The 19,020-nt window shown below is 36.3% G+C and overlaps 6 protein-coding genes across 9 annotated transcripts; 2 read left to right on the top strand and 4 right to left on the bottom strand.

Moving 5' to 3' along the window:
• Window positions 1-550: 550 nt before the first annotated feature.
• On the top strand, window positions 551-3,003 carry LOC106305799 (probable magnesium transporter NIPA8; the record flags this gene model as incomplete). Its single annotated transcript, XM_013742189.1, is given in 12 exon segments — window positions 551-643; window positions 718-799; window positions 882-943; window positions 1,029-1,114; window positions 1,194-1,267; window positions 1,351-1,453; window positions 1,539-1,667; window positions 1,756-1,855; window positions 1,954-2,073; window positions 2,200-2,363; window positions 2,446-2,545; window positions 2,638-3,003. Coding segments are annotated over 12 exon segments (1,341 nt in total). The 3' UTR covers window positions 2,866-3,003.
• LOC106305800 (glyceraldehyde-3-phosphate dehydrogenase GAPA1, chloroplastic) lies at window positions 2,958-4,408 on the bottom strand. Of its 2 annotated transcripts, XM_013742190.1 has the most exons (4): window positions 4,204-4,408; window positions 4,011-4,118; window positions 3,533-3,837; window positions 2,958-3,445 (listed from the first exon to the last, which is right to left on the bottom strand). In XM_013742190.1, exons 1-4 carry the CDS (start codon window positions 4,243-4,245, stop codon window positions 3,190-3,192), a joined length of 711 nt encoding a protein of 236 aa, XP_013597644.1. In that variant the 5' UTR covers window positions 4,246-4,408; the 3' UTR covers window positions 2,958-3,189. The 2 variants fall into 2 exon arrangements, with proteins under 2 accessions (XP_013597644.1, XP_013597645.1); XM_013742191.1 differs by lacking the exon at window positions 4,204-4,408 and having other exon boundaries at window positions 3,929-4,118.
• A 569-nt stretch (window positions 4,409-4,977) lies between these two features.
• LOC106305798 (pentatricopeptide repeat-containing protein At3g26630, chloroplastic) lies at window positions 4,978-6,638 on the top strand. Its single transcript, XM_013742188.1, has one exon. It carries the CDS (start codon window positions 5,061-5,063, stop codon window positions 6,417-6,419), a length of 1,359 nt encoding a protein of 452 aa, XP_013597642.1. The 5' UTR covers window positions 4,978-5,060; the 3' UTR covers window positions 6,420-6,638.
• Window positions 6,639-6,823: 185 nt separating this feature from the next.
• LOC106305802 (LOB domain-containing protein 24-like) lies at window positions 6,824-7,271 on the bottom strand. Its single transcript, XM_013742192.1, has 2 exons — window positions 7,119-7,271; window positions 6,824-7,024 (listed from the first exon to the last, which is right to left on the bottom strand). Exons 1-2 carry the CDS (start codon window positions 7,269-7,271, stop codon window positions 6,824-6,826), a joined length of 354 nt encoding a protein of 117 aa, XP_013597646.1.
• A 1,442-nt stretch (window positions 7,272-8,713) lies between these two features.
• On the bottom strand, window positions 8,714-12,857 carry LOC106303972 (polygalacturonase At1g48100-like). 3 transcript variants are annotated; one of them, XM_013740333.1, is made up of 7 exons: window positions 12,578-12,857; window positions 11,618-11,911; window positions 11,286-11,321; window positions 10,935-11,142; window positions 10,002-10,083; window positions 9,804-9,912; window positions 8,714-9,475 (listed from the first exon to the last, which is right to left on the bottom strand). In XM_013740333.1, exons 1-7 carry the CDS (start codon window positions 12,827-12,829, stop codon window positions 9,041-9,043), a joined length of 1,416 nt encoding a protein of 471 aa, XP_013595787.1. In that variant the 5' UTR covers window positions 12,830-12,857; the 3' UTR covers window positions 8,714-9,040. The 3 variants fall into 3 exon arrangements, with proteins under 3 accessions (XP_013595787.1, XP_013595788.1, XP_013595789.1); XM_013740334.1 differs by having other exon boundaries at window positions 11,286-11,318; XM_013740335.1 differs by lacking the exon at window positions 11,286-11,321.
• Window positions 12,858-16,541: 3,684 nt separating this feature from the next.
• LOC106303120 (polygalacturonase At1g48100-like) lies at window positions 16,542-18,413 on the bottom strand. Its single transcript, XM_013739470.1, has 4 exons — window positions 18,134-18,413; window positions 17,174-17,467; window positions 16,842-16,877; window positions 16,542-16,559 (listed from the first exon to the last, which is right to left on the bottom strand). Exons 1-4 carry the CDS (start codon window positions 18,383-18,385, stop codon window positions 16,542-16,544), a joined length of 600 nt encoding a protein of 199 aa, XP_013594924.1. The 5' UTR covers window positions 18,386-18,413.
• Between the last annotated feature and the right edge of the window lie 607 nt (window positions 18,414-19,020).

The following is a 19,020-nucleotide window of genomic DNA, read 5'->3' as shown; positions in this document are numbered from 1 at the left end:
CCCAATCATCAACATTTGAATCGAATCTCATCCTCATCGTCGTCCTCGTCGTCTTCTTCCTCCTTTAACCCGTCACCGTCGTTGGGAATTTTCTCGGCGATTGGGACCTTTCCTCGCGAAAATTCAAATCTTTTTATTTAACATTAGAACTTTCCATTTGAGAGAAAAGATCCAATTTTTATTCTTCCTTCTGCTCGACGCCATTGTGTTTTGGTCAAAAGGAAAAAGCTAAAACCATTTTTTTTTTCTTTCAATTTTCTTAAATAGTTTTTCATTTTCTTGTTGGGAGAGGAGGACTTGCAATCTGCTCTTGCTGTTAAGAGAACCAATCTGGATCTGAACAAGAAGCTCTTCTACCCTCTCCTCCACGCAGGTTTGATCTCTGTTTCAATACAAAGATTCAAGATGTCACATGGTCTCTTTATGTGCCTTATCAAAGCAGCAAGCTTGTGTCTTTTTTCTTCTTCTTCTCTTGCAGATTTCGAAGGCTTAAGGCCTCTGATTGCTCCAAGTTTGCAGCTTTAGATGATCCTTAATTGATTCTTTAAACATGGGAGAGTGGGTCATTGGAGCTTTCATCAATATTTTTGGAAGCGTTGCTATTAATTTCGGCACTAACCTTCTCAAATTGGGACATAACGAGGTCTGCATTTGCCTCACGCAATAATCTTTTGGTTGCCTTTGACCTTACTTTGTTGATTTTGTGTGTATTGTCAGAGAGAGAGGTTAGCTTTACAGGATGGTGGTGGAGGCAAGACGCCGTTGAAGCCGATTATACATTTTCAGACATGGAGAGTTGGTATTGCTTTGGATCTTAAACCTTTTCTTTCCCATTAATGTGGAAGCTAGTTCTTAGCTCTGTCTTTGTTGGAAACTTATAGGGATCCTTGTCTTTCTTCTTGGGAACTGCCTCAATTTCATTTCGTTTGGTTATGCTGCTCAGGTAGAGTCATTTGTTCGACACTCCCTACTTGCACTAATAACATTTTCTCTGTTTGTTTTCTTGCCTTGACGTACTCTCTTTGCAGTCGCTTTTAGCAGCTCTTGGATCCATTCAGTTTGTATCCAACATAGCGTTTGCTTATGTTGTACTGAACAAAATGGTGACTGTCAAGTACGTCAACCATCCTCTCTGCAATCTTTAACAATATACTTTACCTCTTCTAATGTTGTTTGGTATGCCTTTGTCACAGAGTACTTGTTGCTACAGCCTTTATAGTTCTTGGAAACGTTTTCCTGGTAGCATTTGGTAATCATCAGTCACCAGGTAAAACTATTCTTGAACTTGAAGGTTTTTGATCTATCGTTTTTTTCACAAGGCGTGACCTAATGCAAGTCCTATGTGCACAGTTTTCACACCGGAACAGTTGGCAGAAAAGTACAGCAATGTCACATTCTTAGTATACTGTGGGATTTTGATTCTAATCGTAGCTGTAAACCATTTCCTCTATAGGTGAGTCTTGCATTTGAAACTGTAGTCTTGCACTATCTTTCATTTATCTGCCCTCTTTCTTGATATCTTGAATCGGAATATTCAGGAAGGGAGAGGTTTTGTTATCTACACCTGGCCAAGAGATTAGCTCCTATTGGAAAATGCTGCTTCCGTTCTCATATGCTGTGGTCTCTGGCGCTATAGGATCATGCTCGGTTTTATTCGCCAAGTCACTGTGAGTTTGTAAATCTACTGACTTTTCTTGAACAAACTGATAAGTTATGCCCTTGACTTCAAGTGCTAATATGAGTTTCATCTTGCAGCTCAAATTTGCTGAGACTAGCCATGTCTAGTAGCTATCAATTGCACAGCTGGTTCACATACTCTATGCTTCTTTTATTCCTCAGTACAGCTGGATTCTGGGTAAAAGCCTTAAAGCTGATGAAATTTGTGTCTGCTTTGTTACGCCTTTGATGGATTGTACTAAAGTAAAAATTGTCTATTATGTGCTTGTGCTGCAGATGACAAGATTAAACGAAGGATTGTCTCTGTATGATGCAATTCTCATAGTTCCAATGTTTCAGATTGCTTGGACTTTCTTCTCCATTTGTACAGGATTCATCTACTTTCAAGAGTTTCAGGTTCATTTATTTACTTAACTGTGACCATTTCCCTCTCTTTTCTACATCTTGAGGCTACGAAGGGTAAGATGATTAGTTTGGCCAACTTGAATCACCAGGCTTATTATTTTCTTCTTCTTTAAACAGGTTTTCGATGCGCTAAGAACAACAATGTTCATATCAGGAATGCTATGCGTATTCATAGGCATATCTTTACTAGCACCTGATGATACAAGAGGCAACGAGTCAAAAGACAATACATCATCTCTTGACTCAATAGTGTCCTCTGACGTGCCATCCGAGGAGGACAGGTTGATAACGCCTACTTTTTAATCCCGAAGCTGTTAATTAAGTTAGCTGTATTTGACATTTTGTTGTTTTTTTTCTCAACAGGTTGATATCACAATCGTCTGAAGATGGACATAGCAAAGACACAAGAGTAGTCGTACAAGGAATGTATATGAAAGCAACTGATCTATTTGCCAAGACAAAGGTACCCACCCCCAAAGCCAAAACATCTTCACTAGTAAAGCTTTATCAACACTAAAACAAATTTTTTTAACTCTTCTTTGTTTTGTGTTGTAGACTGCTTGTTTAGCGGCATTGGGCTTTGGGGAAGACTCCATAAACGCATCGGCCATTCTCGTGATGCCTATGGTATCGTCGAAGATTACAGGGTTCAGAGGAAACGGACTCGAACGGGCCAAGATTTTGTCAATGAGAGGATCAGGATGGAGTAAACTAGCCATGGAAGAAGAAGGAACAAGAATGCTTGAAAAGACATCTCATCATCATCACCCTTCAAAGGCTTAAGTAGATTAGTAAAAAAAAAACAAGAGAGCTATGAAACAGTTTCTCAGGTACATTCTTCTCTTTTATCATATTATGGCTTTAGCAGCAAAAAAGACCATTGCACGATTGTGTATTCTTGCAAAAAAAAAAAACCCAAAAATGTATAACAACATTACATCTCTGTATATTATTATTACTATTATTGTTTGAAACCTGTAATAAAACATTCAAATCACTTCCAGTTGTTGGCAACAATGTCAGCCAAATCAACAACTCTCTGCGAGTAACCCCATTCATTATCATACCAAGCAATCACCTTAACCATATCATCTCCCATCACCATAGTTAGCGAAGAATCAATGGTGGACGACACATCTGAGCATCTGAAATCAACGGACACAAGCGGCTCATCGCAGACTTCAAGGATACCTTTAAGCTCTTTCTCTGCAGATTCTCTGAAAGCAGCGTTGACCTCCTCAGCGAAAGTCTTCTTGGTGACCTGTACAACGAGATCAACCACTGACACGTTCGGTGTTTTCCTGCACCTTCTCTATCCACAAACACTCCTGTTCCTTCAATGACAATATCGATTCCTAACTCCCTAAAGAAACCACCAACCACCAACATCAAATGATTATAAAGACTGATCAAGTTTCAGACAAAGAACTGCATTGTATTGTTGACTTACTTCCAGGGGAGAAGAGACGGGTTGCGGTTAGATACAACCTTGATGATCTTTCCATCTACTGAGAGTGCAGCGTCTCCGGAAGGTTTCACGTCAGCGTCGAAGATTCCGAGAGTAGAGTCGTATTTAAGGAGATGAGAAGCCTGCTTGACACCGCCGGTGTCGTTAATGGCAATGATATCAAAAGGAGAGTCCTTACGGCCATGCCAGCATCTCAAGAAGTTCCTCCCGATCCTACCGAATCCATTGATAGCCACCTTAAGTTTAGCCTCGGTCACACCTTTTCTATATCCACTACTGCTTCCCATCTAGCAACATGCACACAAACATCTAAATGATTTACAAAACAGCAAAACAGACAAAGTCTGGTCGCAGAACATGTCCGATCTATCAACATACATTCTGTTTTCTTGGTATAAACATGTCATAAAGACATAACATGAGTGGTACAGATAATGCTGGAGGAAAACAAAGAACTCACTGCAGAGTTCTGGAAAGAGACAGCGGAAACAAACTCATCGGAAGAAAGTTTCTTGCCAAAGGGAAGTGATGCAGAGGAGCTTCTCAATCCTGAGAAGTCAGTGAAACCCTGAAGACAACAAAACACAAACACGTTTACTCAACTTGTAAAGAGCCTGTTAGAGACATCATCAGGAGAAGAAGAAGGGAGGTACCTGAAGAGATGGTTTGGGGACAGAGAAAGTAGCTGAAGCCATGGTGACAAGACAGGATCAAAGTCAAGGTTGTAATAGCAGATGAAAGAAGGAAGATGTGTAGGAGAGAGGTGGTAATATAGTAAAAGGAAATGATGATGATGAGTCGGAGGAAAAGAAGATTAGATTTTGGATAGCTTTTTGTTACTCATTTGTATGGTTGTGGTTATCAAATCACTATCTTTGTAATCTTCTCACATTTATATATGATCACATTTTCACAGGTCTCTTCAACGTGTCTTTGTGGTCATGGTCTAATATAGAATTAAGGCTTTTAATTGACATTTACTAATTTTTTTCTTCTTTTAAAATAGAGTCAAATTCTATAAATTACTACATAGTAAATTAGTTATTTTAATCAAATTACACAACTTTAGAATATAACAGAATTTAATGAAATGAGATATCGTTTTATTAATATCATAAGTTTATAATAATTATTATTTTTTTTTCAAAAAAAAATTGTTTATATAAAATTTATACATAGAAGTAGAATATAATTATATTTTCTTTCAAATGGTTTTTTTTTTCTATTTTTATTATTATAATTATTAACATATTATTTATAGAAATGTATTTATAATGTATCTACACACTAATATACATATTTTAGTAATTTTAAAATGGATGAAAATAAAATTTATAAATAAGCAGTATATTTTACTTTTTACTCCATAAATTGTTAGTGTTTTTACTGTAAATGTTTTTCTCTAAACGACGCCGTTTCGAACCTCCTCCCTTGCTTCATCACCATCCACCACACACGATCAATCGAGGAGAGGGAGAGAGAGAGAGAACCGGAGGATTATCACTAATCCATGGCGGCTCCGTCGCCGTCTCCACCACCAAACCTCCTCTCTCCTCCCCACTTCCGACCGGAAAAAGCCTACTTCTTCCTCAGAACATGCTCAAACTTTCCCCAACTCAAACAAATCCACGCCAAAATCATCCGCCACGACCTCGCCAACGACCAGCTCCTCGCTCGACACCTCATCACCCTCTCTTCTTCCTTCGGAGAAACCCGATACGCTTCTCTCGTCTTCCGTCAGCTCCACTCTCCCTCTACGTTCACCTGGAACCTCATGATAAGATCTCTCTCCGTTAACAACAAGCCTCGTGAAGCTCTCCTCCTTTTCGTCCTCATGCTCACAATCCATTCGCAGTTCGATAAATTCACGTTCCCTTTCGTCATCAAAGCTTGCCTCGCTGATTCGTCTCCTCGTTTAGGCACACAAGTCCATGGTTTAGCTATCACAACCGGTTTGTTCTCGGATGTCTTCTTACAGAACACTCTCATGGATCTTTACTTTAAATGTGGGAGACCAGATTGTGGTCGCAAGGTGTTCGATGAAATGCCTGGTAGAAACATTGTCTCGTGGACGACTATGCTCAACGGTCTTGTCTCTAATGATAGATTAGATGATGCTGAGATCGTGTTCGGGCAAATGCCTACGAGGAACGTTGTCTCGTGGACCGCGATGATCGCTGCTTACGTTAAGAACCGTAGACCCGACGAGGCGTTTCAGCTTTTCAGGAGGATGCAGGTGGATGACGTGGAGCCTAACGAGTTTACGTTAGTTAGTATGTTGCAAGCTTCGACTCAGCTAGGGAGCTTGTCTATGGGGAGATGGGTTCATGACTACGCTCACAAGAATGGGTTCTTGCTTGATTGTTTCCTTGGGACTGCTTTGATTGATATGTATAGTAAATGTGGGAGCTTGGAGGATGCGAGGAGAGTCTTTGATGTGATGGAGAGTAAGAGTTTAGCGACTTGGAACTCGATGATCACTAGCTTGGGGGTTCATGGTTTGGGGGACGAGGCTTTGTCTCTGTTTGGGGAGATGGAAGGTGAAGAAGGGGTGGAGCCGGATGCTATCAGTTTTGTTGGTGTCTTGTCTGCTTGTGCAAACACTGGGAATGTGAAAGAAGGGTTGAGGTACTTCTTACGCATGATCTATGTTTATGGTATCACACCTATTGAAGAACATAATGCTTGTATGATCCAACTGTTGGAGAAAGCCTTGGAAGTGAACAGAGTTTCGAGCTATGTTGATTCTATGGATTCTGATTCAAACATCAGCACTTCATTTGAAGTTGAAAGCACGGATAGAGCGAACGAAAGGCACGAAAGTTGGAACCAGCATCAAATTACGTTCTCCAAGTGGGATGCAAGCTGATTTTGAAGGTTAAGTGTCTCGTGTCATATATTTTTTTTCCTCTTTTAAACAGATTCATATGCAATCTTTGTAACTATACAAGTATAGTTCATGTCTTAGCTCTCCTGTTTACTTGAAAATGTTCCATAATTGTAGAAGGTAGAAAAATGAAAAGTGTTATCGTCTTAATATAGACATGTTATTATTATGAGTTTGGTAATGGATTTCTCAAAACGATCATTAACTTTGGAACTTTCGTTAAAGTCATATTTGAAACTTCCACAGACAAGCATTGTTTGAACAAAATGCGCATTGTTTGAACAAAATGCATACAAGGAGAGTACAAGCAATCAGAAACAGAGATGAAGAAGAGATTTTTATTCGGAAAATTATAGATGAAACTGAGATAGTATTACATAAATTCATTAACTTGGGTTTTGGCTATGTTTGGCTTGAGCAACAGCAATCTCAGCTTGAGTTCTGGCCAAAAGAGTTTGGGTTTTCTGAATTTCTGTTTGGAGTAAAGAAATAATCCCAACACATCCATAAACAGGATCTTCTACCCTGCATTTTGCTTCAAAGGACAAAGATTCCACTGCTTCAGCTCTTGTCTGAACAGGAAGTTGCTGTCAAATGATTCCACCATCAATATTTAATACCAGAAGTTATCTTAGATTGGGATGTAGAACAGATACACATACACAAAAACAATTTATATACCTGAAGCATTTTGGAAACGTTTCCAGCACCATAGATTCTGTGGATGCATGCAAATTTATCAGGATCGCCTGGAGGGAAATAAGGTGAGAAAATGCAATCTTTTGGACATCTTCTTCTCAGATATTTGCAAGCAGCACATCTTTTTGGATTCATTACAGATTTTTTCCAGAGAGAAGAAAGATACCAAAAAATTATGAAATCTAAGAACACGGATTTGGCTTATTTGTATTCTTCTTAGTTTCCTTTTCTTTTCCAATGATCCAACGGCTACTTTCCAGTTTATGAAAATTTTGAGGACATTTACATAAGGTAAGCTTATTAATGATGATTTTAATTGTTACTAATTAGTAGAATATTACCGTTAAGTGTTAACTTTGTTAAAACTTAAAAGGAAAAATCGGTGTTGCCTTAATTCTCTTGACTAATATCTCCTCGAAGTACTTCCCAGTCAGTTTCTTCTCCTGCATGAACTTCACATCAGAGAGCTCAATCGCTTGGTTGAAACTTAAAAGCATTCTTTTACAACCCTCTTTGTTTATATTATCAAGTAACAGTAACACCATCAACATTACGTGATATATATATCACATGCACAGCATTTAGAAAGGAAAACATTTTTTTTTGCTTAACATAAATAAATAAAGGAAAACTTTATTATAAGCGATATATGTATGATGGATTGTTCATAACTAGGTAAACTGATTAGGTTTTTCGAAAAATTGTCGGCTTTTTTAGTTTTCTGTATGATTTTTTTTTGAAACACTAGTTTTCTTTATGAGTGAAGTGTGCTTCTCTTAGGTTCTTCAGCCTTCTATTTTTCTATAATTCTGTACTCATTAAAAGGGAATAAAAGGGAAAGAAATAGTTAGAAACGAAATAAAAAGAGATGTTACATGCGCGTGCGAGATAGATTTTGATTAAAGAGAGCCAAAATGGCCGGTGAGGACACTCTATCACTACTCATCTTCAGCCTCACATCACTCATGACTTTTGTAGAGATTCTCACTTCAAATATTTATTTTTACATTTCTCTATAGTTTTGTATCGATGGATGGCTATTGTTATATTAAAAGTTAGGTTTCGTGGTTAGTAGCCATAAAATTATAGGAGAGAATGTGGCCTTTCCACCAAAGCCAAAGTATTATCACTTGGTTCTACCTCCACTAACAAATGATTCTAAAGTTTAAACCTCCTTTTTGTTTGTAGCTTTTAAGGAAATTAAAGGTTTTTTGTTATTGTTCTTTTTTGGGAATATTCTCTCAATTCTGTCTTCTGAGCCTTTTTAATTTTAAAAATTGTCTTCCAATATTTCACATTTTACCTTCAAGCATTCTCTATTTTCTCTTCATACATAATTTCAACCTTATTATTTAAGTTCATTATTATGAAAAGTTGCACATCCACTTTACAATTTGGTTTCTTTTTGATATATCAAATAGTTCATCAACAGATTATAAAAGCAGGTTAGTTTAATCGACAAATTACAAATAAACATGTTATCTTCAATTCACGTATATTTCTCCATCAAAAAATATTTTAGATGTGAAGTAGGAAATTACTAGTGAAAAAAAATTCTTTTTGTTAAGAAGTTCAAGTAAAATTAAGATTAAATGTTTATTACAAGCAACAAGTAAAATAACATCAAACCTCTGAAACTGGAATCATACATCATAACACTACAGAAAAAGCTGATAAAAGAGCCATTACCTTCTCACACCCACAAAAAGTTGGAGAAGGGAAGCAAAAAGAAACATCATGATCTCCCAAAAGAAACACAATTTAAAAGCAAATATATGCCAAACACAGGTACCTATTGGGATAGAACCGGTGGCATAACTGATTTAAAATCTTATCATCTAGCACGAAAAGATATATAAAATCTTTCCAGCTAATAGAATAACTCTAAATTTCTATTAAAGGTTTTATAAAGGGCAGAGTTTTTCATGGGACGAAGCAATAAATCTCTTGGGATAATAACCATCAATATTACTCTTCTTTAAGCAATAACCAATGCTTGAAGGAACCAAAGGCCCTTGTGTTTTGCCGTACGAGTTCCAACACAAAGCGTGTTGCTGTTGATGAGTTTGTAACCCTCTGATTCCTCCGGAAGGTCGTAACCTAATATCCATTAGATCCACGTCCATGCATGGTACGTTGTTGCTGCATGCAATACGTACCGGTTGTGCCGTGAAACTACCGACGATGTTGTTGTACTTGACGTCCGAAATTGATACTGCGCTAGTCTGATTCTTACACTTGGACTTATCGCAGTAATATTGGTCTATTACTATCGGTACTTGCACGTCTGTTACTTGTATGTTGGAGAATGTTAGGTTCTTGACAACCCCTAATCCTCCCTGCGGATAATCATTTCGCGTCATTCACCGAAACTTAGATGTAATTTTGTATTGTATATGAAATAAAATAGTTTGATATTAATTCAGGTAGTTAAAATGGAACCAAAACAAACTAAAAAGGGGCTTCAATATTAATTGGAAAACGAAGCAACCGGTTCATTTTATAGTCGAATATTTACAAATTGGATTATTATAGTCTTTCGAAATAAAAGATATAATTTTGTTGATAAATTGAATAAAAATGAACTAAACCATCTATACACAAACATGAGTGTTTAATTATAGTGTGATACATATCTTTGTAATATATTAAATATAACATACGTACCTGCCAAGTCTTGATTCGAACACCAGCAAGAGTGTTCTGTATTGAGATATCCTCAACTATGATATCAGACACACATGCAACGGTCTCATCTTTCCCCAGACTTCCTATGCTGTGATCACAAAAAGAAATCAGTAAGACTGAAAGGAAAACAAAAAGAATATTATGAAATATACATATATACATACTGTGTGTACCAACCTGATGCCATGGCCAGGGCCACAACTGATGTGGTGAATGTGTACATTGGAGGAGCCGGTTTGAATGGATACACAGTCATCTCCTGTATAAAAAAGGCAATGCTTGTTAAACAAAATGTGGAATTTTTAACTTTAGAACTAAAGTCTACCCGTATAAGTATATGCATATATAATAAATAACTAATAATTTTTATTAAAATTATTAAATCATGATTTGGGTTTAGCATTTAAGTACATTAGAATCTCTGGTGTTTAAACATTTAGAATCTTGTCCACACATCTATCTTAATATATCTATAAATTTTACCAATAAATTAAAGAAAAGAGAGCTTTTTCGTTCTGCATGCTTGCTTGTTTGCATAAAAAGTTAGTTTGGGTGACAGTTATACCGTTGTGTTGTTGCCAATGATGTCTTTACCTGTTCGGGTCTTTATTTTATAATACTTTTAAAAAGTTTTTACATTACTTATCTATTTTTCCTGATATTCATTTCACTTTGGCGATACAACGTGGCGACCACTATGTTCAATTAAATTTTAGTTTATTTAACTCAAAATTTCACTGCATAATGAGTCACATAATATGGGAGCAATGCCGCGGTAGAAGGCAGAGCAAACTCCAAGTCATAAATTATTCCATATGCAATAGGCTATATGTTCATTTTTACCATTGGTTATAAAACGACTGAAGCGCATGACAAAACTCATAGATTATGTGGATTATCAATCATAATCACTAATCAAAAACATTGAAAGGTATTTATTAGAATATTGTATAAGTACTGCTTAAGCTTAAGTGGAGAAAAATACATCAAGATCTGTAATCTGATCCGGCTAATTTATTTGGTTTAGAGTGATCATAGGAAAGCTTCTCGATTTTGTAGTTTTTTTGTTAGATAAAAAAGAGGTAATTTGTATTAAAGGGAGTTACGTACCGCAAGCGATGTTGGAGTGTTGAATCTCGACATTACGTGTGTTCTGGAGGTGGATGCCGTCGGTGTTAGGGCTATTCTCCGGCGAAGATATCGTTATGTTGTTGATTTTGACTCCATCAGAATCATCAAACTTCAGGTGACACAATGGGCTGTTCACGATGCTTATATCACGGACCATCACGTTACCACTTGAATAAAACCTAAGTGCCTATGCGTATAAAATAAGCCAATCAATAGGCTTACCAATTTTCTTTTTATATAAAAAGTAGGCTTACCAATTTTCTTTTTATATAAAAAGTGACAAATTAGTCTGATAACAATAATAATAATCTTATATATATATATACTCACCGTTGGTTTCATTAGTGGGATATACTTATTTCTCTTCTGAAAAGGAAGACAAAAGCAAACAAACAATCATAAATCCGCTAATTCAAGATTGTAATCGATTCCGAAATTCCGGTTCGGGTTTGGTATTTTAACGAATATTAAAAAAACAACAATAAAGACGACTAAATATAATTTTCTTTAAATTAAACTTAATAACTTGAATTATTTAAGGCATAAAATCTTAACCATATTTAAAAGTAAAGGCTGGAATCTCTTGGTTGAATCTCGTATCCGGGTTTTAAGTCCAAAAATAATCTAGTATGCTGTTTAAATACTTGAAAATAAAAACGTACTTGAGTTTGATAATTGTCTAGGTTCCACCAGTTATAGCCACGAGCATCAAGAGTCCCTGAGCCTTGGATGGTGACGTGACTGACCCATTTGAAGTTAAGCCATTGAAACAAGCTTGACTTAGGCCATGACCCTATCTTAGTAGGAGCTACTAAGGTTCCTTCTATTTGAACCACCGTTTCCTCCTTGCACGGTCCTTGCAGCGTCACCGCCTTCACCATAAACTCTTTCCCTGCCGGAATCTCCACCTTCCCTCCGGCTACTCTACAAGCCGCCTTCCACGCTCCGATCAATGCCTGCGCAGCTCCCCAATGATACAAATGTCATAACAATAAAGAAAATGTCTATACATATATCTAAAACCAAAAAAAGATCTAAATATCTGGTCCGACAAGTATTTTAGATACATTTTAAGCTTAGGTAAAAGAAAGAAATATTTTTAGATAGCAGTGTAACAAGGATGTAAATCTACCTTAGTTTTGATAAATCATTTGAAGCCTGCGACCAAATAAATTAAACCGAATAGATTGTGTACTAACAAGTGAAAACGCTACAAGAAGTTTTGAAGTTACTATTGAGCTCCAAAATACGTAAGCTCTTAATTGTAGAACCCCAATTTCTCCATTTGCGTTTTGATGATGAATATCTTTTTCTTTTATAATTATTTTGGGGGATATAATACATTTTCATATTTCATAAAATATTTTTGCAAAATGAAAACACAATGCTAAACAATTCTCCTTCCGCTTATGTTTTGTTTATATTTACAATTAACAAAAACAGTTTATTTTATGTAATAGTGTACATATACCCAAGTAATCATTTTTATTTTTGAAATATTTAGTATTTTTAAAGATTTCAAAAGTAACCCACAAGCGCAAATGCAACGTCTGACTAATATGTCTCTTGCTTTGAAATTAAATCGTTGGTATTAGAAATATATGAATTATCTTTGTGCGTACCTTTGAGTCGTCGGAGATCCCATCGCCCTTGGCACCGAAGGAGAGGATGTCGAAAACACCATCATGGGTGGACGGATAAGGGGCGGGTGCAGGAGAGCCGGTAGGGGTATCTTTAGAATGACGACTGTGTTTGGGTTTGATCCTCTTGACGTGATGTTTACGACCCTCAACGGAGATTGTGGAGATTGCGGCTGCTATGATAATGAAGCCGATCAGCATAGCTAAAAGCGGCGAACTCTTTATTATCTTCATATTTTCTTATGCTTTTGTTGTGACTATTGGTGGGAAAGGAGATGGTTATAAGAGATGTAGTTGATGGACGAGTTATATAGCAATCTTTTTTCAAAATGACCCTTTCCTTTGAACTATTTTCAGAAGTACCCTTTAAACTTTAAAAGAGAAAAGTTTGTCTTGTAAGTTGTATTACCCATACATAAAATGGATGTGTAGTGGCTTACTGTTATTGGATTTGGGGTTGAGTGGACGTAAATGCGATTCCATGGTAACATATATGAGCCTGAGTGATTTACCTATAAGTCTTTCGGAAAAGTATGGTTTACACCAAAATAAATTCAATACCCTATACATAAACCATAAACGTAAATCTAAGTCTGCACGCGGTAAGGTTTTTGGTTTCTACATATATACTAGTCCAGTTTCTTACCAGTCATGTTCTTCTTGGTGTATCTATACAATACTCATCACCGCATCCACATTTTTATTTTGTTTAAGTTTCTTTTAAGCCATTATTATCAAAAAAAATGAGAACTTTAGTGTAAGTTCTTTCCAAAACATGATTGATGCTGGCACAGTGTAACACTCTCTAAATCCACAGAAACAACTGCAACCTAGACACTTGATTTCTGTCTTTCTCCACTTTTCATAGGTTTAAAATACATTCTTTCCGTCCATTGTTGATTAATAATTCTAGTGAGCAATAATTTAAGCCTGATTTTAATTCTTTGTAAAGGTTCCAGTTAATAGAAAGATGAAAAGCTATAATGTAATTAATAACAGTATTTAAATGTGCTACTACACAAAATACAAAATGGTAACACAAATGCCAACCAAAAAAGCGTTGTAGAATTATAAAAGAAATGACCATACATTTACAATGCCGTATTTATGTATACATCATGAAAGATGCATGAAACATCTTAGGTATTAATTTACTTTATATGCAGAAAGGTGGCTGCATATATTAAAAAGAAAACTAAATGAGCTGATAATTAATAATAAGACATATATTATGCCATGGATAATTTTTCATAAGACCCTAACAGAAAAGGTGATTAATTGCTGTAATTATTAAAATAAGTTAATGGGCAGTGACCTGTAATATTAGCAATTGCTTGTTCCTCAATCATAAGCAACAGTTATGCACTCTTGCATTATAAAAGCAAAAAGTCCTTATCCAAAACTTACATTATACCTATAATTAGTTAGTTCCAAAAGCTTGTTGAATGATATCAATGTACTTCACTAAACCAAATATTAAAAATGACATTAATTTTCTTAATTAGGGACACAATATAGATATAGGTTTAATACATTAGGAAACTTTACACTTTTCTACGTATACGGAATTCCCCATATAAAATATTTCAAGAAAAAATATTGATTAATCTGAAACTTGTAATCTAATTGTTTTGTATTATTGTGTGGATCAATCTGTGAGCTATTAGTTAAAAAAAAATCTGTGCGTTATGTGGTATATGCTAATTATTAACAAACTATTAAAATAACAGAAGAACTTTCCAAAAAGGTATTTTAATAACTATATATCGAGAGACAAAGAGGAGCTATAGAAAGCAACAATAATTATCTAGTTAACAAAGGATTATTTTCATATTTTATATCTGAATGCAGGAGGTTTAGTACTAATTTTCCAAAAGAAGACAAAACCCAAAGTTGGGTGTTTGGTGAATTAAAAGCTTACGAGTTTAGGACAAACTTAAGTTGGCAATACACCACTATTCCCTACTAGTTATAAGACATTAATTAGAGTATATGTAAAGTAGTGATCAAGATGATATTCATCAATTCAAATATACCTTAAATAAGAAAATTTCATACATATTGGAAATATCTGAGATACTCTATTACAAAAGATAATGCTTTGTCGGAGAAAAACAATTTTATAATTGATAAGTTTGTATTTTTGCAATTCTACTTATGAAGTTTAATTCATTATTTACCTGTGAACCTGTAATTGTACACTGATTTTGCAAATTGTTAAGACTATATAAAACTATATATGTAGTTTTGAACATTTTGAAAAGCAATAATAATACAAAAGCAGAGATACTTATAGAACTGAAAAGTTGAGTTTTGGATGTCTTATAGAAACTCGAGTGCAGTTTGAGAATCATGTCGGGGTGATGAGATCCGCTCTTCCAGGGTGGAAGTGTATTACAAATTATGAGTTCAACCGTCTTGGAAGGATATGGTTTTGCTGGAAGGAAGATGTGGTGATTACTCTTCTACACAAGAGTGCACAAATAATTACTTGTGAAGTACATATTCCAGCTACAGGGGAGCAATTTATATGCTCGGCTATTTATGCTTCAAATTTTGTAGCAGAGAGACGATCATTATGAAAAGAAATCATAGGCACGAGGGTAGCCTATGCTCACTTGTCTCTTCCGTGGATACTGCTGGGAGACTATAATGTTACCTTATCCTCCGAGGAACATTCTCAATGTTGAGACTATATGGTGGATCAAGCTGGCATGCGAGACTTTCAGGATATAGTGGCGGGGTGTAGTTTGATGGATCTTCCTTATGTGGGCTCAGTGTATACATGGTGGAATAAGAGGGGTTTGGATCCAGTTGGTAAAAAACCTGATCGTGTCTTGGTAAATGGGGAATGGCTGCAAGCTTTCCCTCGTTCCTATGCGAAGTTTGATGCTGGGGGTGTATCGGATCATGCGCGCTGTCTGGTTTCCTTAACTGAGCACCAGACCAGCACGAGGAAACCTTTTAAGTTCTTCAATTATCTAATAGGCAATGAGGAGTTCATGCCGCTAGTTGCTCATAAGTGGGCTGAGACTGGTCCGCTATTTCACTCTAGAACAGCTTTAAGCAGATTCCATCAAAGGTTGAAATCCCTCAAGCATGATATTCGGAAGCTCAATAGAACTCGCTATGGTGACCTGTCTCTGCGAACAAAGAAAGCGTTTGAGGACCTATGTACTTGTCAATCACAAGTTCTGGCAGACCCAACCACAGAGACGTTCAGAGCCGAATCTGAGGCAGCGGATCGTTCGCATCATCTTCTCGCATAGAGGAGCAACTGTTTTGGCAGAAGTCACGAATCCAGTGGCTGGCGCTAGGGGACCAGAACACTCGATTCTACCATGCTCCTTCTTCGTCGTTTTTTTTTTCCCTGATGTAAAAACCAAATGTTGTAACATCAAGAAATGCAGTTTCCAATCTTAGCAGTCGTAATATGCCTAAATTTATTTTGATAAGGACAAGAACAGAGCAAATGACAACAAATAAGCTAATCTACAACACAAACTACAACAAAAGAAACATTCAATAACAGTAGACTCAAAATCACACAATATGTTTGTCCGTGGGGAGTCGGATTTTCTTTTTTTTTTTACAAATTAATCCCACCTCAAAAAAGAAACACTGGTCAACGAGTGGTGATTTTAAAAGTGTCCTCGCGTAATTTACCAACGCTACCTACACTTTGCTGCTAATGCCCCACCTACAAGCAGAGGCGGACCCACAGAGGAAGATGGGGTGTCACTTGACACCCCTTAAATCGCTATAAATATTATTTTGGTTGAGAAAACAATGAAGAATTGGTAGTTCTGCTGGTAAAGTACTCCTCCTGACCCCCCCTTTAACGTGGTTCGAACCCCTCCTGCGACACCTTTGAATCATTTTTGTTTTTAAATACCAAGTTTGATCCATGTAAAATTAATTCCTGGGAACGCCATTGCCTACAAGCCTATGCATATGCTAATATCTGCAACACAACAAGGCAAGTCTAAGAACATTATTACAGAGATTGAGCAACAAGTAAATACACAAGCGCGGGGTAGTGACAAGAATTGGCTGCTAAATCTCGGACGGAACTAAACACACCCACAGAAGTGAGTTCATTTTAATGCGTTCTTTTCTCCTTCCGCATTAACCTAATCCAAATAACACCCCTAAGCCGTGTATTAAACGCGCCGGTTTAATCATATAAAAAGTGACAAATTAGTCTGATAACAATAATAATAATCTTATATATATATATACTCACCGTTGGTTTCATTAGTGGGATATACTTATTTCTCTTCTGAAAAGGAAGACAAAAGCAAACAAACAATCATAAATCCGCTAATTCAAGATTGTAATCGATTCCGAAATTCCGGTTCGGGTTTGGTATTTTAACGAATATTAAAAAAACAACAATAAAGACGACTAAATATAATTTTCTTTAAATTAAACTTAATAACTTGAATTATTTAAGGCATAAAATCTTAACCATATTTAAAAGTAAAGGCTGGAATCTCTTGGTTGAATCTCGTATCCGGGTTTTAAGTCCAAAAATAATCTAGTATGCTGTTTAAATACTTGAAAATAAAAACGTACTTGAGTTTGATAATTGTCTAGGTTCCACCAGTTATAGCCACGAGCATCAAGAGTCCCTGAGCCTTGGATGGTGACGTGACTGACCCATTTGAAGTTAAGCCATTGAAACAAGCTTGACTTAGGCCATGACCCTATCTTAGTAGGAGCTACTAAGGTTCCTTCTATTTGAACCACCGTTTCCTCCTTGCACGGTCCTTGCAGCGTCACCGCCTTCACCATAAACTCTTTCCCTGCCGGAATCTCCACCTTCCCTCCGGCTACTCTACAAGCCGCCTTCCACGCTCCGATCAATGCCTGCGCAGCTCCCCAATGATACAAATGTCATAACAATAAAGAAAATGTCTATACATATATCTAAAACCAAAAAAAGATCTAAATATCTGGTCCGACAAGTATTTTAGATACATTTTAAGCTTAGGTAAAAGAAAGAAATATTTTTAGATAGCAGTGTAACAAGGATGTAAATCTACCTTAGTTTTGATAAATCATTTGAAGCCTGCGACCAAATAAATTAAACCGAATAGATTGTGTACTAACAAGTGAAAACGCTACAAGAAGTTTTGAAGTTACTATTGAGCTCCAAAATACGTAAGCTCTTAATTGTAGAACCCCAATTTCTCCATTTGCGTTTTGATGATGAATATCTTTTTCTTTTATAATTATTTTGGGGGATATAATACATTTTCATATTTCATAAAATATTTTTGCAAAATGAAAACACAATGCTAAACAATTCTCCTTCCGCTTATGTTTTGTTTATATTTACAATTAACAAAAACAGTTTATTTTATGTAATAGTGTACATATACCCAAGTAATCATTTTTATTTTTGAAATATTTAGTATTTTTAAAGATTTCAAAAGTAACCCACAAGCGCAAATGCAACGTCTGACTAATATGTCTCTTGCTTTGAAATTAAATCGTTGGTATTAGAAATATATGAATTATCTTTGTGCGTACCTTTGAGTCGTCGGAGATCCCATCGCCCTTGGCACCGAAGGAGAGGATGTCGAAAACACCATCATGGGTGGACGGATAAGGGGCGGGTGCAGGAGAGCCGGTAGGGGTATCTTTAGAATGACGACTGTGTTTGGGTTTGATCCTCTTGACGTGATGTTTACGACCCTCAACGGAGATTGTGGAGATTGCGGCTGCTATGATAATGAAGCCGATCAGCATAGCTAAAAGCGGCGAACTCTTTATTATCTTCATATTTTCTTATGCTTTTGTTGTGACTATTGGTGGGAAAGGAGATGGTTATAAGAGATGTAGTTGATGGACGAGTTATATAGCAATCTTTTTTCAAAATGACCCTTTCCTTTGAACTATTTTCAGAAGTACCCTTTAAACTTTAAAAGAGAAAAGTTTGTCTTGTAAGTTGTATTACCCATACATAAAATGGATGTGTAGTGGCTTACTGTTATTGGATTTGGGGTTGAGTGGACGTAAATGCGATTCCATGGTAACATATATGAGCCTGAGTGATTTACCTATAAGTCTTTCGGAAAAGTATGGTTTACACCAAAATAAATTCAATACCCTATACATAAACCATAAACGTAAATCTAAGTCTGCACGCGGTAAGGTTTTTGGTTTCTACATATATACTAGTCCAGTTTCTTACCAGTCATGTTCTTCTTGGTGTATCTATACAATACTCATCACCGCATCCACATTTTTATTTTGTTTAAGTTTCTTTTAAGCCATTATTATCAAAAAAAATGAGAACTTTAGTGTAAGTTCTTTCCAAAACATGATTGATGCTGGCACAGTGTAACACTCTCTAAATCCACAGAAACAACTGCAACCTAGACACTTGATTTCTGTCTTTCTCCACTTTTCATAGG

The sequence above is a fragment of the Brassica oleracea genome, chromosome C7 (genome assembly GCF_000695525.1).
Source record: "Brassica oleracea var. oleracea cultivar TO1000 chromosome C7, BOL, whole genome shotgun sequence".
Taxonomy (NCBI): domain Eukaryota; kingdom Viridiplantae; phylum Streptophyta; class Magnoliopsida; order Brassicales; family Brassicaceae; genus Brassica; species Brassica oleracea.
Note: the sequence above shows the minus strand (reverse complement) of the source record. Positions and strands in the feature narration are given on the sequence as shown.

Coding starts and splice junctions, on each gene's coding strand:
- LOC106305798 (XM_013742188.1), top strand. CDS start 5,061: ATGGCGGCTCCGTCGCCGTCTCCACCACCAAACCTCCTCTCTCCTCCC.
- LOC106303972 (XM_013740333.1), bottom strand. CDS start 12,829: ATGAAGATAATAAAGAGTTCGCCGCTTTTAGCTATGCTGATCGGCTTC. Junction 9,913..10,001: donor GGCCCTGGCCATGGCATCAG/GTTGGTACACAC, acceptor TTGTGATCACAG/CATAGGAAGTCTGGGGAAAG. Junction 9,476..9,803: donor TTCGAATCAAGACTTGGCAG/GTACGTATGTTA, acceptor GATTATCCGCAG/GGAGGATTAGGGGTTGTCAA.
- LOC106303120 (XM_013739470.1), bottom strand. CDS start 18,385: ATGAAGATAATAAAGAGTTCGCCGCTTTTAGCTATGCTGATCGGCTTC. Junction 17,468..18,133: donor GGATCTCCGACGACTCAAAG/GTACGCACAAAG, acceptor GGAGCTGCGCAG/GCATTGATCGGAGCGTGGAA. Junction 16,878..17,173: donor TAGACAATTATCAAACTCAA/GTACGTTTTTAT, acceptor CTTCCTTTTCAG/AAGAGAAATAAGTATATCCC.
- LOC106305802 (XM_013742192.1), bottom strand. CDS start 7,271: ATGAATCCAAAAAGATGTGCTGCTTGCAAATATCTGAGAAGAAGATGT. Junction 7,025..7,118: donor ACGTTTCCAAAATGCTTCAG/GTATATAAATTG, acceptor ATCATTTGACAG/CAACTTCCTGTTCAGACAAG.
- LOC106305800 (XM_013742190.1), bottom strand. CDS start 4,245: ATGGCTTCAGCTACTTTCTCTGTCCCCAAACCATCTCTTCAG. Junction 4,119..4,203: donor TCCCCAAACCATCTCTTCAG/GTACCTCCCTTC, acceptor TGTTGTCTTCAG/GGTTTCACTGACTTCTCAGG. Junction 3,838..4,010: donor TCTCTTTCCAGAACTCTGCA/GTGAGTTCTTTG, acceptor GCATGTTGCTAG/ATGGGAAGCAGTAGTGGATA.